The following is a 16,519-nucleotide window of genomic DNA, read 5'->3' on the forward strand; positions in this document are numbered from 1 at the left end:
AATGGGTCCAAGCCCAATAGCATTTAATATTTAATGTGCATGTATTTAGATCAATATGCATTGAAATGAAAATATATCTAAGAAAGAATAGGACTACACACACACAAGCATGCACACACACACGAGAGAGAGAGAGGGAGAGATGTAACAACCTGCAAATAAAAAACTTCATCAATAACCATTGCACATTTAATAAGTAAGATAAGAGCTTCCATGTCTGCCTCCGTGAGCCCAGTCAACTGTATTCAAAAAGAAAGAAAGAATCAACAAAGATATTTAAAGATTAGAACCATAGAAATTTAAACAATATCACATTAATTTATGAGCCACACTGAGAATTTAAGGATAAAAAGTGATTGAGACAAGAAACACAAATATCATTTCACACCAGGTAAGTCAACAATCGAAGTTGATTTCTTGCTAAGACTATTACTGAAAAGCTTGGAGAAAATAGCAAGAATCTACGATCTTATATTGACTTAGAAAAAGTATATGGTAGTCCCTGGATAGTTAATGTGTGCACTAAGAATCAATTGTTACACTAATTAGTACCCGGATAGTAAATGAATTAACCCTACTTAGTGCCTTCGGTCATTTATTGTGAATCAGTTAACTATGGGCATTCAAATGGTCCCTTAGTATGCTATTTTCAGATGATATATTGTTGGTTGATAAACTGAAGAGGGAGTAAATTTCAAAACTAGAACTATGGAGGATATGATAATTAGAAGAGAGTGAGTACTCAACCACAATTCAGTATTGCCTACCACCCAGATTCAGATTAGCAGAATGAAGTGTGAATGGTATTCTAGAGGCAATAGGATCTAGCATTGCAACAAGAAAATTTTGCATATAACAATGCTCGTAGCAGATCAACTGGGAAGAGTCCATTGAAGTGGTTGATGGGCAGAACCCTACCCATTCATTAGACTTGGTTCCTTTTCCAACTACAAGAGAGATCATACTAATGCCAAGAAGTGTTAAAGTAGATGAAAGAGATACATGAACAAGTGTGAGATTACTAAGAAGTCAATACAACCAAGATCTTGAACAAGTAATGGGTAAGCCTCATCAGTTCAATGATTTCAATGTAGGAGACTTTACAATGGTTTACCCAAGAAAGAAGAGGAATCCGGTAGAAAAATATAATAAGTTGAATAATAGAAGGTAGGATCATTCAAGATCTTGATTAAGATGGGAAACATATATATATATATATATATATATATATAGATAGATAGATAGATAGATATCTATATGTAAGGATGAATTACCATCGCATATGGAGACTACAAATGTTGCTGATTTGTTCTAGTATCATGAGCTAGATCTTGGTGGAGATGATGGTTATAACTCAAGTTCTTCTCAACTGAGGGAGAATTACGAGGAGTAAATCCTAGGGACTGTTGATTCTCCACCATTAGATATTCAGATTCCTCCATGGCCAAGGTTTTATCGGAAGGATCCAAACCCTAAGAAAGATACAGAGAAATACGAAAAGTCTAAAAATTGATAGTGTTGTTGCACAATTGTTTTACTATTAGCAGTTTTTCAGTTTATTATTATTCAGTCCACAATTTTTCTTTATTTTTAATTGAAATGGATATTTTTAGGAGTAATAAGTTATTATTAGTAGGGGTAGCATTGTCTTTTTCTTTCTTTTGTTATTTGATTGTGATATATAATAGTTGTGTGGTTAGGGTTGCAGTCAATTTCGACTCCTCCATGTTTCTCCAATCTCTTGTTAAATTCTCCTTCTCAAACTCTTAATCTACATGGTATCAAAGCACACTATATAAGTTTGAATCTTTCCATTTTATTTTATTTTATTAATTTTTACTATTTCTCAATTGATTCGTAAGAAAATCATTTTTTTTATCTAATTGAAGATTAACAAAGAATTCGTATTTAATCCTCCATGCGGAGGTACGGTTGTGGTTGTAGTTGCATGTAGATCCTTATATAAGTAGATCTAAGAAGTTTTCTTAACGGTTGATACTATTTTCAGGTAAATTTTGTGGTTCGATGGTGTGGTGAAAGGTATTGATAGCAGTGTTTGAGGTCATTTGAGCCCTAAAATCAATTCTTCAATCCCTTCTAGCCTGTGTGATTTCACCAAGATAGTTTAGAAGAATTGTAGAAGAGAATTATCAAGTCTCATAATGAGAGCTCGACAGATATATATATATATTAACTAAAGTAAGAATGGACATAAATGCCCTTACATAGAAAACTAACAATAAATAAATATAAAAGGAAACTACATATTTCCAATACTCCCCCTCAAGCTGGAGCAAATATATCAATCAAACCCAGCTTGACAAGGTGAGAGTTAGTGATAGAGAGACCAACAAACTTCATAAGCATGTCGGCAAGCTGATCTGAAGAAAACACAAATATTGTCTGAAGAGCACTAGATCGGACTGCTCCCTGAGAAAGTGGACATCAAGCATGATAGCAGACTTTTTAAGCCAAATAAGCTTACATGTGCCAAAGGCCATAGTTCGATACTTAGTTTCAGCAAAAGAACGAGAAACCACACTTTGTTTCTTATTTTTCCACAAGATTAAGTTACCACCATGAAAAGTGTAAAAACCAAAAGTAAATCTTTTGTCTGTAATATAATCAGCATTAGTGAAGTAGGACAGATGAGATTAAGCTATGGATAAGTAGAAAAGACCAGGACACATCTTCAAGTACCGAAGAATACGATAAACGGCGTCAATATGAGAAGTGCGCGGAGTATACATAAACTGAATGACTACACTAACCACAAAGATCAAATTTGATCTAGTGTTAATCAAATAAATCAGACGGCTCACTAATCTCTGATAAGAAGAATGATCAGATAATATATCACCGGATTCAGCATGAAGGCAATGATTCTGATCCATAGGAGAAGAAGCAGGACGACAACCAAGCATACTAGTGTCTTGAAGAAGATCCAATGTGTATTTGTGCTGAGATAATGAAATACCACAATTAAAGCGGACCACTTCTATCCCCAAGAAGTAGTTGAGAGGACCCAAGTCCTTAACCTCAAAGACACGACCCAATAGCATCTTTACCCTGTCAATCCACTGGGTATCATCTTCATTTAGGATAATATCATCCACATAAACCAGAACAATGGCACAACAGTCATCCAATCCTTGACGTATAAAGTAAGTATGATCTAAGTAACATCTAGAAAACTCTATAGATAAAATGACCTCAGAAAAGCGTTGAAACCAGGCTCACATAGACTGCTTTAGGCCATACAAAGATTTGCGAAGGCAACATACCTTCCCAGAATACTCCCACTGAAGACGAAATCCAAGAGGGGGGTCCATATAAATAACCTCAGTTAGATCACCATTCAGAAAGGCATTCTTCACAGTGGAAATCGAACGGTGGAAAGTTTAGCTACAGGAGAAAATATAACACCAAAATCCTTTCCAGGAGTCTGCGTAAATCCTTAGCAACAAGACGTGTCTTGTATCGATCAACAATGCTATCCACGAGGTACTTAACAGTGAAAACACATTTACAACCAACAGTCCGCTCCCCAGACGAAAGAGGAACAAAACATCCATCTCAACAATCATGGCTCAGTCCACTGAGGATCACACAAGCCTCTAATACAGACCGAAGAACTCGAATAAAATCAGTAGCAGTAAGGTAAGCTTAATAAGAAGGTGAGAGTCCCTGATAGGAAACAAATTGGGCAATAAGATGATCAGTAACACACCCCCGCTTACCTTTATGAAGTGCAATAAATAGAAGGAATAGGAGTAGAAGAAGGTATACCTGAGTCCAAGGAGGAGGTTGGCAAGGTTGGAGAGGGGCGAGGACGACGAGAATAAACCTGAAAAAGTGGAGAGAAAACCGGAAATGGTAGCACTATAGGAGAGAGATCCTGCAAAGGAAAAGAATTCTACAAAGAAGAATTAGCATGAAAATATGGAACATTTTCAAGAAAGGTGACATCCAAAGAATGAATGACACGATGAGAAAGGAGATCATAACAGCGATACCCATTTGACATAAACGAGTAACCCAAGAAAATACATCGAATGACTTTGTCATTTAATTTCATGCGATGAAGGGTTCTGTCCTGAACAAACAAGTGCACCTAAAGACTCTAAGTGTAATGGGAAAAAAATGTTATCGGGTCGAAGAACATGAAGAGGCACCTATCCCCTAAGGTGCGACTCGGAACGCAATTAAGGAGAAAAGTCGCAGTAAGGACTACCATATTCCAATATAACTTGAAAACATGCATCTTTCGAAGAAGACAACGGACAATGTTCATGAGGTGGTGATTCTTTCATTCCACCACCCCGTTCTGTTCAAGAGTGTAAGGACAAGTCAACTGGTGAAGCATACCATACTCTTGAAGGAGGGGCCGAATCCCATCAGAAATATATTCCTCCCTATTATTAGACCTAAGAGATTTAAGTCTAAATCATTTTTTAGAAAATTAACAAAAATAGGAAGCATTATAGAACGAGAACGTATCAAATAAATCCAAATGCAATGAGAATAGTCATCAATAAATATAACATAATATCTATAACAATTAAAAGAAGTAACAGGGGAAGACTCTCACACATTAGAATGAACTAAATCAAATATTGCATTAAACTGATGCATGCGAAGAATAAAAGAAGTACGTATGTGTTTAGAAAGCTCACACACAGAGCACTGAAACTTGTGTCCACTACAAGAGATTTTTAAAACAAGAAATAAAGAACATAAGTGTTGTAAATTGGCATGTCCTAAGCAAGCATGCAATAAATCTAAAGACTGAGAAGAAAAAGTATAGCTCCTAGAAGATGGAAGCACAACAGCCGATACAGCAATAGGCTTAGATCCAAATAGGTGTAGCCCATCCCTCTCATACCCCTTGCCAAAAACCCTCCTCAAATATTACTGAACAATTTAAAGATTTGGTAATACTACTCACAAACAAAAAGTCAAGAGATAGGTGAGGAATATGAAGCACAGAATCAAGGGAAAGGCCAGAGGATAAAGGGATGGTACCCTTGTTGTGAATAAGTGTAAGGGACCCATCAGTAAGGCAAACCTCCCTATGAGTAGAAGGAAATATAGTAAAGGTAAAGTGACCAACTCACCAGTCATGTGATCAGAGGCACCAAAATTAATTACCCATGTCAGAGGAGCAAAGCCAAATTAAGCGACATGTAATGCAGAAGATGTATCTGAAGGAGTGGTAATTGAGGCCACAATCGAAGGGGAGTGGGTATGAGCATGAATCTGATCCCGTACAATATTGGCAATTTGAGTCTAGAGCTATTGCAAATCAATAGTACCAAGAGAAGGAGGAGGATCAGTGGGAGGGACTGAAGATAACTTAATAGTGGCGGCACGGGGAATAGAATGTCCCAAAGGAATTGCAGGAGATCGCAATAGATGGGCATAGAACTGAAAACATCAGGCCTTCTCATAGCCAATCTTCCTACAATGACTGCAAATAAAACCACTCCTATTACCACAACCACGACCTCCACTGCCACGATTCCCAGATCACAGGGCACAATAGTCAGAAAAACTCGAATTGACTGCTAGAGCCATCTAATTTGTGGCTGAAGCAAAAAAGAATACCAGGGGCCTGAGTCTGAAAGAGAACTATACGACAACGCTCATCATTATCAATGGCCGCAAATATTGCAAATAATGAAGGAAAAGGAGTGGTATTGAGAATCTGAGTCCGAAGTGCTTCAAACTCAGGACGTAAACCCATGAGAAACTGATATGTCTAGTGTTGAGTAATCCTCTTAACCACATACTCTGCTGTCTCTGGAGACAACTTAGTCATAGACTCATAATGGAAGAGATCCTCCCAATGGGACTGAAGAAACCAAAAATAATCAGTTACACTCTAAGAGCCTTGGGTAGCCTGAGCAATGTCTCAATACAATTCATAAATTCGTGAGTCATTCCTAGCATACGTATATGTCTAAGTAAGGGCTGACCACAAGGAAGAGATAGTATCATGATTCATAAACATGGTATAGATGCATTGCTCCATGAAATTAAATAGCCACTCAAAAATAGTGCAGTTGTCGATTTCCCATTGTTCAAATTTGGGATCAGTGAGGAGTAGCTTATGAATAGTACCCAACAGCCAACTAGATTTAACTCTACTACCCAAATAAAGTCTCACAAATCGAGACCATGACTGAAAATTACAACCATCAAATCGGGCATTGATAATATGTTAAGCAGAAGAATTTGTCTTGAGAATAGTGTTGGAATCCTTGATTTCTAGAGTCGATGTCATCGCTCACAGTAAAAAAGAATTTAAAAAATATTTGGATTGAAAGGAGATGACATGTAAAACCAATCCAAGACCAAGAGAATCAACACCTCAACCTTCTTGCAAGGCAACAAACAACCCAAGCAGCAGTCGAAATTAGAAATTAGAAGTCGCAGAAATAGCAGTCCAACAGATATTGTCAAAGGGCAGAAATAACCTCCGTACTTGCTGTCGCAAGGCAAAGAACCTCCCAAACAGACCTTTGTTGATGTCGTAGGGCAGAAACACTTCCCCACGTGCTGTTGCAAGGCAGTAAATCTCCCAAGGTTGTTGTCGTAGGGCCTCAAAAGGCTTCCATAAGGCAGCAGCAAGTTCAGAGACCAATCGTGTTCTCCAGTTGCTGTTGCAAGGCCGTAAATCTCCCAAGGTTATTGTCGTAAGGCCTAAAAAGGCTTCCGTAGGGCAGCAACAAGGTCAGAGACCAATCATGGTCTCCAACTAGGCAGAAAAAGGTATATTTGCTATCGCAAGACAAAAAGTCTCCCAAAGTTGCTGTCGTAGGGCAAAATTGTTTCCAACTTGGGCAAAAAAAACCTCTCAACAGCACCCTTTTGCTATCGCAAGGCAATCTTCCAATCACCTTATCTCAAACACAAACCCTAACGTAGGGTAGAAGACAAACCAAAAGACCTATCACAAGGTAGAAACCCTATCATAGCGCAAACAACACAGCGCAGAAAATTAATTGCAGCATGTGAAACATTGATAAAAAATCCTATCGCAACATGTGATTAGGAGAACATAAATAAAAGAAGCCCCTGAAAGGGAGACCTTCCAACAAAGCTGCTCTACGTCAGTAGGTCTCAAAAAATCCAAGAATAGGGGAGGGAAGAAGAGGAGAAGGAAAGAGAAGAGACAAAGAACTTCAAGAGAAAAACAAGCGAAGAAAGGAACCCAAGAAGGGAGACATTGGATTCTCTAGGGGCTCTAATACCAAGAAGAATTGTAAAAGAGATTTATCAAGTCTCATAATGATAGCTTGACAAATATATATATATATTAACTAAAGTGAGAATAGACATAAATGCCCTTACATAGAAAACTAACAATAAAAAAATAGAAATAAATATAAAAAGAAACTACATATTTCCAATAAGTTTCTGCAATTTTTTGGATGGTGTGATTTCATTAAGAGAGATATCTCTTTGTTTTTTAGAGGTTTTTCGCAGATCTTGACTATAAGGAATTAGTGCCAACGATATTTTCAGCCAATAGAAAATCATTCACAAAAATATCTGAAAACCTCTGAATCCAATTTTATTGTGTTCTCATGGTTAATTTATGGAACAGAAAACAAATTTGGGGATTTCGCAATGCCTTGTAAAGCTTCAGATAACTTCCATCAGACTTAATGGAAGCAATTACATTTAGTGGTCTAAAGCAATAAAGGTACTTTTGAAGGCAAAGGGAAAACACAGTCACTTGTTGACAGATAAGCCAACTTCTAAAGATCCGAATGTTACAGATGTATGGGAGCAAAGAGATACTTAGATTGTGACATTGTTGTGGAACAATATGGAACCGCAAATCAATGTAAACTTTATGTTCCTTGACACCTCAACGGGTAAAACACATGTATTCTAGATCAAATAATATCACATGGACTTATGAGCTCACACAAGAGCACTTTTCTTTGCAACAAGATGACAAGACCATAAAGCAAGTTTTTGCCTCTATCATGTGAATGCGTGAAAAACTTAATCAGTACCAACCTATTACTAGTGATATTCGCATGATTCAGAAACAGAGGAAAGATATGGATGTCATTTGATTCCACTTTTCTCTTCAACCAAAGTACGAGGTAGATAGATCTCAAATCCTGGGTAGTCAGGATCTTCCATTTCCTACAAATGTTTTCTCTCAACTTAAGAGAGCCACAATATCAGATAGTGGCAATGTTAGTGGTGATCAATCAGTTTTAGTGGTTCCTAGAGATCGAGGAAGCCTTGGTTGTGGTACTCGTGGTGGTCGAAGGGGTTGTGGTAAAGGTGGCAAGGGTGGTGGTATAGATTACCGAGGAGGTCGAAGTGGAGGTCGTGAAACCCATAAGTGCACCTATTCATGAAATGGGCTTTAAAGTAGAATTACCTGTAAGTCTATTTTGTGACAACTAGGAAGCCATACACATAGCTTATAATCATGTGTTTCATGAGAGGACAAAGCATATTGAAGTTGATTGTCACTTTGTTTGTGACAAACACCTGAATGGTGAAATTGCTACTCTTTATGTGAAGTTTGAAGATCAAGTTGTTGATTTGTTTACTAAGTCATTGGGTTGGTAGGGTTGACTATATTTGTAACAAACTAGGATTATATGATATATATTCTCTAGCTTGAGGAGAAGTATTAGGAGTAATAAGTTATTACTAGTAAGGGTAGTATTATCTTTTTCTTTCTTTTGTTATTTGGTTGTGATAGATAATAGTTGTGCGGCTAGGGTTGGAGTCAATTTCAACTCGCTCCCACGTTTCCCCAATCTCTTCTTCTATCCTCCTTCTCAAACTCTTAATCTACATGCTAAAAATGAGGGGTATAGGGTCTTGTAGCTTCAGTTGTATTTCATAATAAAGTAGGCATGTCATTCATGTTTTTAGAATTGAAGCAATTCACTTTAGAGACCTAGTTTGGATCTTGGGGGAGAAACTTCAGATCTTTTTACGTATGTTCTTGTGTTTGTGAACTATTTTACAGCACTCTTGTGTCGTTGTTGCAATACAAGCACTTCTAGGGTATTATGTGCTCATCGTGTGCTATAAAACCAGACAAAATATCTTACAAGGGCACAATAAGCTAGACAAAATTAACATCTTTTTAGGAAATTAAATAATAACGACAAAACAGCCTAGTTCAACAAATGACTTCAGTCTTATATCAACTTGAGCTTATAATGGGAAAAAGTCAACATAGAAAGCAAGAGAAAAAGCTATTTACCTCTACGTCGAAACAAATAGGAGCATAACGATCAAGTTGTTTTTGAATAGCCAGATGGCGTGCCCCCATGTTCTCTTTATACCTTGAACAATTTTGAACAAAAGATCATTTCCCATAAACAATATAATTCTAAATGAAAATTTAGTAATGCATTTGGTGAAGTGAAAATAACAGATTACATTATTAAGAATAAAGCCTTTCCTAAGAACACATTACTTACCAAGAAAAAAAATGTGGAACCTCAAAAACATTTACTGGTAAGAGCTGCATCATTTGCATAAAATATAACTGAATGTTGGAAGAGGAGTGGGTGCATGGGTAGTGTATGCATGTGATTTGTTCATGTTCACAAGATGTATAATGTCAGATTTTGGGGTTGGGGTGGGGGGGCATATACAAGTAAAATGGCAGTAAATTGAGAGGGAGAAGATTTCCTAGATAGATAATGATTACATTTTGATTTAAATGTTAAAAATGAACAAAGCTAGAAAAGCCTTGCTAAATAGGAACTATCTTTATGGATAGATACCTTAGAAACTGAGAGTTTTAGGATAAGTAGGAATAGGACAAAAAACATGCAGTGCAACAGGATTCGCTTAGCCAACCACAAATCTTTGGGATAAGGCTTTGTTGTTGTAGGAAAAGGACAAAAATACATGCAGTACAACATTACCAAGCACACCCATTGTGAAGAGAATTGGAAAGCATGTCAAATTGATATGCAAGAAGTGGCCCAAAGGGACTACTAATATTTAGGTTCAACCATCCATATAGATAGGGCTATTGGTAAAGATGTGACCATAGAATTAGTATTGAGTGGAGACTAGCATTTGGAGTTTTATGTGATATACAGCACAAATAAAACTAAAAGTTATGGCAGTAATAAGAAAAGTAACCATGCTTTTGGAGCTTTAAAAAGTTTGGGGAACTTGTTCATAGAATGAGAGCAACGGAAATAATGATGTTGAGATGGATGAGTGGTATTTCTAGCAAATATAATTAGAAGCGAGTACATTCAAGGAATATAGGAAAAGCCTTCATAGGAGATAAAATAAAGAGCACCAAGAAAGGATAAAATACAAGAAATCAATTGAGATGGCTTGGGCAAATACATTAATGACCAATGATAACACTATTGACAAGGAGCACTTTAACTCAAGTAGAATGCTCTAAAACAACAATAAGAAGGTCAATAATTACATGGATAAGAAGAGAAGATCTACATAAGCATGCCAAGACAGAAGACATAGCTCTAGAAAGAGTTGGAAGGAAGAAAAATGATTCATGTTGTTGATCCCAATATTTGGGTAAGGCATGGATGAGGATGCTTGTAGATACCATTCTCAATGGTATTGACCAATGCTTGATGACATTAAGACCAGGAAGGTGTCATCACTGACCTAGTTGTTGGGGAACTCCGCCAAATCAGGGAAGCTAAATGAGGTAAAGGTTTGTTGGGAAAAAGAAGGATCTGCCAAGAAAGACCGCTTCCACCTGGAAGGTTCGTAGGGCTGTCAAGGAAGAAAAAATGTTACCCAAGGTACGTCACTGCCTCACTGGCACCAAGGGGTAAATATAGTGGCTGACACATTTGGATGGGGTGTTACAAAGTATCCCTAACATTTTCCTAACTGGTAAGCATCACTGACAAACTCTGGAATATCTTATGACTTAGTGCAAGTCGTGCAGAGCATAAATTTCCTTGTTGAACTATCAAATGACTACGACACTGCTTACCTAACCTAGGTGATGGTGCAATGCCTGTCTAGTTTGAGACATACAAACACAAGAAAAAAGTGGGGAGAGTTCCACCTTCCTAGATATACCTAACCCCTTGGCAAAACAGGCGATCCAACCTTCTTCACTCAAAGGGATTGCTTCACTGTATTTCTCTCTCTCTCTCTCTCTCTCTCTCTCTCTCTCTCTCTCTCTCTCTCTCTCTCTTTCTCTCTTTTCTCTTCTTCTTTGATCAATTACATCTTTTTCTCTAACTGCTAAACTTTTTTCTAACTTCGTTATCCTCGACATTTCGGTGTAACACGACCCAAAAAACCATAGACTTGATTTAGGTGGAAGTCATCATGGATGAATCCTCATTCCAGGTGAGAAAAGACCTTATCCACCTCCTCAACACCCTATTACAATGGGGGCTCTACCAAGGAAGGTAGTTCACGCTGAATTACGAGAGGAAGGAGGAATCTTGTTAAAGTATAGGAATATGATTGACTCGATCAATGAAGTTAATACAGAGCAAGATAAGCCCAAGTAACCAATATGATGACTGTGCAAAGCATGATTGGGAAGGCATCTAAATCCAATAGAAGTATTGCACAATTTCATCCAAACGAGAAAAGAAATCATAAACTACTTACAATAATTGGCTTATTGTCCACATCAGTGGTTGAGCCATTGAAGTGTGTGAAGTTGAAGAGTTGTGTGTGTGTGTGTGTTGGGGGGGGCACTTACATCAATAAGTTATGGGCTTATGGGCCCAATGCTAAATATCACATAAAGATAAAGATAATAAAAATAAAATAAATCTAAACCTCTAACACTCCCCCTCATGCTGGAGCATACAAATCAAACATGCCCAGCTTGGTACATAATATAGAAAATAAACTCCTAAAGCAACGCTTTTGTGAGGACATCCCCCAATTGATTTTCTGACTTGATGTATAGAGTAATAATCTACTTGGTCAACATCATATCACAGATAAAATGACAATCCACCTCAACATGTTTTGTCCTCTCATGAAAATTGGGTTGCTAGCAAGATGGTTGGCCACCAGATATTTCAATACATAGACATAAGCGAAGAAACCTAAACTCTCATCACCTTGAATAGAGACTAAACCCAAAACATCTCACATGTTGTGTGAGCCATAGCCATATACTTGGCCTCAGCACCGGAACATGCAACCACATTTTGCTTTTTTACTTTGCCAAGTCACCAAATTGCTACCAACAAAGTACAATATACCAAAATGCCCTCATCTTCAACCTCTTGCCAAAAAGGCTTAATTTTCTTCCCAAAAAAAATCCATTGTACCCAACCATGTTCACCATTAGAACAAAATGTGGATAAGGTCTTACACGTATGGATAGATTCGTAGAGTGACTAGGATCCGATGTCCACTCAAACCAATGGTGTAATCATATGATCACCATTTGGATGAGAAAGAGACAAAAAATGATTGATAGGACCTAAATCAAATGGGGGATGAGAGACAAAGTGCTGGACAGAGAGAAGGAGAGGGGGAGAGAGAAAGTTGTGGGGACCAAGAGAATGTGCAGCGAGTTGGTACTCTTGAGGGTTTAATGATAAATGTCACATCTAAGGGACCACTTGAGTTTATAAAAAGAGGATCTCTCTCTCTCCTTCTCTTAGACAAAGGGAGTCAATCGAGGTAACAGATGGGTAGGTAAGACAAGTAACTATCCCAATCTGACTTCCCTTTTATCCGTACTTGTGTCAATAGAAAAGTCAACCTGGGACAACTATATCAATCTCGAGAGGCTATTAAGGGTGTTGTCAACAGTGCTAAGCTACTGACACCTTTGTCGTGCAAAACAAAAGCCTCTCAAATTTTATACATCTGTCAACCTCGAATCTCTCACTTAAGGCCCATCGAACCATGGCCTCATACTACTACTTCCTGGCTGGTTAGTCCTAAACCTTTTAATGTTGATAGGTGTCTTTGAATCTTGATTGACATGAATCTCGAGGATGCCAACCAGAACGTACAGAGGCTAGCAAGTCATGCACATCAACACGAGGCCACACTGCCATGACCATACAACAACTAGGTCTGCCAAAGACACAATTATTTTCCATACCAATACCACGCCTCAACCATAATAACACGCTAATGGGGTACTCACATCAAGTGACTCTCATGGAATAGATGGATGGCGTGCATGATCAAAGGTTCAACACTAACCAACTAAGGGGGGAATAGTACGAGAACAGGGTTCAATGGGCCTTAAGTAAGAGATCAAGGTTGACAGATGGACAGATAGATATAAAACCTAGGGAGTTTCTGTTTTGCAAAACAGAAGCTTCAGCACTATTGATAGCACTCTTAGCAGCCTCCCTGGGTTGACTTAGCTTTCATAGATTGACCTTCTTGCTAATACAAGAAGGAATAGATTGAATTTCGACTGGGACAATAATTTTTCCTACCTACCTATTTGTCATCTCAATTGCCACCATTGTCTTAGAAGTAAGAGAAAGATCTCATTTATATAAACCGAAGTAGTCCCTCAGATCGGACATCTATCATTAGACCCTCACAACTCTCTGCACATTTTCTTGATCCCCACAACTCTCTCTCTTTCTCCCTCTCAATTTCACTCTCCACCACCTGATCTCTCGCATCCCTCTTGGTTCAAGTTCCATCCATCCTACCTTATCTCTTCCTCAACCAAATGATAACCATACAACCACACTACTGATCTGAGTGGACTTCGAATCCTAGTCTCCCCGCTAATTTATCCATGTGTACAAGACCTTATCCACTTTCCATTCAAATGATGAACACTCATCAACCTCTAATGTTTCTCCACATAAACTGTTTTCCTCCACTAATATGATGAACACTCATCAGCACTCATCAACCTCTAATGAAAGTTTCTCCACATAAACTGTTTTCCTCCACTAATATGATGAAAAGGAAGGGAGAATAGCTTCCAAATAGTTAGTTGAAGTACCATTCACAAGGGTGAAAAAAAATGCTATCGAAACACAAATCCAAACCGTCTCATCCATTTTTCACTCAACCCTATTCTTCTAATATGTATTTTGCAAAGTCAATTCATGCGATCATAACAAAGGATAATGACTATATCCAAGAAGACCAATAAAGGCAATAGTCAAAAAGAGTGTTTTCAAAGCTTCCTCAAATGATGGGTTTTTAAACTTTAGTATTGGTATAAAATTCTTTTGTTGGGTGTAAAAAGTAGGGATATGATGTAAATTTAAAAAAAACACATTTAGGTTGGAGTGCAATTGGTGCTAACTACTTGTTGGTACATAGATGTGTTATACTCAATCTCTAGCAAACCACACAAGAAGCTCCTTGCTTTTTGTACCACATTTAGAAAACTTCAAAATACAAAATCCAGCATGGCCATGAATTTACATAAAAGGAAAGAATTACAAAAGAGGGTGGTCACAGATAAGAGAGATTACTAAAATTATTCACAAAATTACACCAGTAAATGCAACCAAAGAAAATGAAGTTCTCTATGATGGATGTCAGTGGTCTACCTTCTTGAAAGTACGTCGAATAGTTGACCATATTGTCCACTAACATCATAAGGGACATATTCAGGATCTTCTTTTGCGAGTAAATTTTGATATTCCTCCCAAGAAATATATTTAACAACAGAAACTTCTGTTTCCTACCAAAAAAAAAACAGGGCAATATCTAGTTTTATTTTATAATTAATTAAAAGAGAATTTACTACATGAAATCAATCACATGTTCCAGTAATCATGATGAAAAAAATGAGCAATTTTAAGTTGGAAGTTAAAACAAATATAAGCACCTTTAAATCATGCCCTAAGCCCTAAACTGACTATGTTTCAACCCTAAGACTTGAAAGGAAATTTCTAGAAATCCACCAACATAAAATCATTTATTTGACCCATAGCTCAGTTGATTTTAAGCATTGCAAAGCAACTTCGAGGTCGTGGGTTCAAGTCCAGCTTACCCATTAAAAAAAAAAAAATTTAAAGAAAAAACATAAAATCCTTTATTTGACATCAAAGGAACAAAACCGAAAAAAAGAAAAAATGGCCCAATGGTGATACTTTTGCCATAATTAATATAAAAAAATCCGATGCTTTGCCGACTTTTTCTAAAGTTTTCCCTTGTAAATTATTCCCAAACCCCAACTTTGTCACTATGCCTCCAAGCACAGGAGATCCTTGGAATTTAATGACTAACGAACATAGCTTCATGCATCAAAATACCAAAAAATAGTTGTAAAATTCATAGACCAACTAATTCAATGAAAGCCCTGATAAGCAACTGTGAGTGTGAAATACCAACATATGAGAATTAAAATTAAATACCTTGTCAATAAGATAGAGAAATAATTTGGTAAAGTGTTTATTACTTTGAATTAAGAAGTATAACCGAGAAATCTTACAGATTCTAGAACTAACCAACTGAACTATAGAGGTAGGTCAGAAAGCACTTTAGTTGATAATCAATATGATATTCTCACCTGAAGAGTAAAAGCCTCCAGAGGAATTGGAGCCAGAGTTGTTACAAGATATACGTCATCGAACTCATTGTTGATAAATTTTCCATCATTTATAACACTGCATTAACAATTTGAAACAAGAAACTGTAAACATTTACATGGCATTCAAGCGCTCATTAACTGTTCGGCAGAGTTCATGATTGAAAGCAGTTCAAGTCTTTGCGAAGCATATACTTAGATGTAGGGGTGCAACTTGGTACGGTTCAAACAAAGAAATGAGCCAAACCAAACCGATAGCTTTGGACTAGTTTGGTTCAATTTGAAACAAGTTGTGGTTCAGTTTTGGATTGAGAAAATGGAGAACCAATCAATTTGGTTTGGTTCTTGGTTCAAGAAATGTATAGAATCTTACTATTGTTTAGGAGTTAGGACATAGATGATTAATTACTCTTTTTTATAGATCAATTTATGACTCTTTTTTTTTAATAGATTAATGACTTATTACATGAAATTTCATGCTCATTATTTTTTTTTTTAAAGTTCATTAAAAATATGTTGCTTCCAAGTAGGTTTATAGGATATTGACAACCCACAAAACCAAACCGAACCAAACCAATCTTAGAGCATCTCCAACAATGTTCTTGTTAAATAAGTCTATGTTAAGGCTCCATGTCCTTTTTGGTCTTTTCCCTTTATTCATATTATGTAATCATTATATAGTCTAATTAGGGCTAATTAATAAACTTAACTTTTTCCTTAATCTTCTTCTCTCTAATTCGAACTTGGTATCAGAACCAAGCTCTCTACCTCCATCGAAACCAACTGCTGCAACTTCATCGACTTATTCTTCCCTAAATCATCGAAACCCTCTCGTTTTCAATTCATATCACCCCTACGGGGGTCCTCTGTCACTACAAACCCTAATCGCATCATGCGATAGGGAGTTAATAGTTAATCGAAGCCTGCGATCAAGCTGTTCTCACAGCAGTGGCTGTATCTAGACCCTACGACACCCCAGGCGACTGTATATGGGCATTGCGACACTCAAGGTAA

At 37.2% G+C, this 16,519-nt stretch overlaps 1 protein-coding gene across 3 annotated transcripts in view; it reads right to left on the minus strand.

Moving 5' to 3' along the window:
- Window positions 1–16,519, minus strand: part of LOC147410740 (nudix hydrolase 3-like) — a 65,113-nt gene that overhangs the window by 39,265 nt on the left and 9,329 nt on the right. For all 3 annotated transcript variants that reach the window (XM_086439638.1, XM_086439647.1, XM_086439655.1), the window contains 4 exons: window positions 15,488–15,584; window positions 14,523–14,656; window positions 9,254–9,335; window positions 153–239 (listed from right to left, as the gene is read on the minus strand). In XM_086439638.1, coding sequence (XP_086295764.1) covers window positions 153–239; window positions 9,254–9,335; window positions 14,523–14,656; window positions 15,488–15,584 — 400 coding nt within the window. The remainder of the gene's footprint in view (window positions 1–152; window positions 240–9,253; window positions 9,336–14,522; window positions 14,657–15,487; window positions 15,585–16,519) is intronic.

This window comes from Akebia trifoliata, chromosome 1, assembly GCF_017979445.1.
Source record: "Akebia trifoliata isolate Shusen 1 chromosome 1, ASM1797944v1, whole genome shotgun sequence".
Classification (NCBI taxonomy): domain Eukaryota; kingdom Viridiplantae; phylum Streptophyta; class Magnoliopsida; order Ranunculales; family Lardizabalaceae; genus Akebia; species Akebia trifoliata.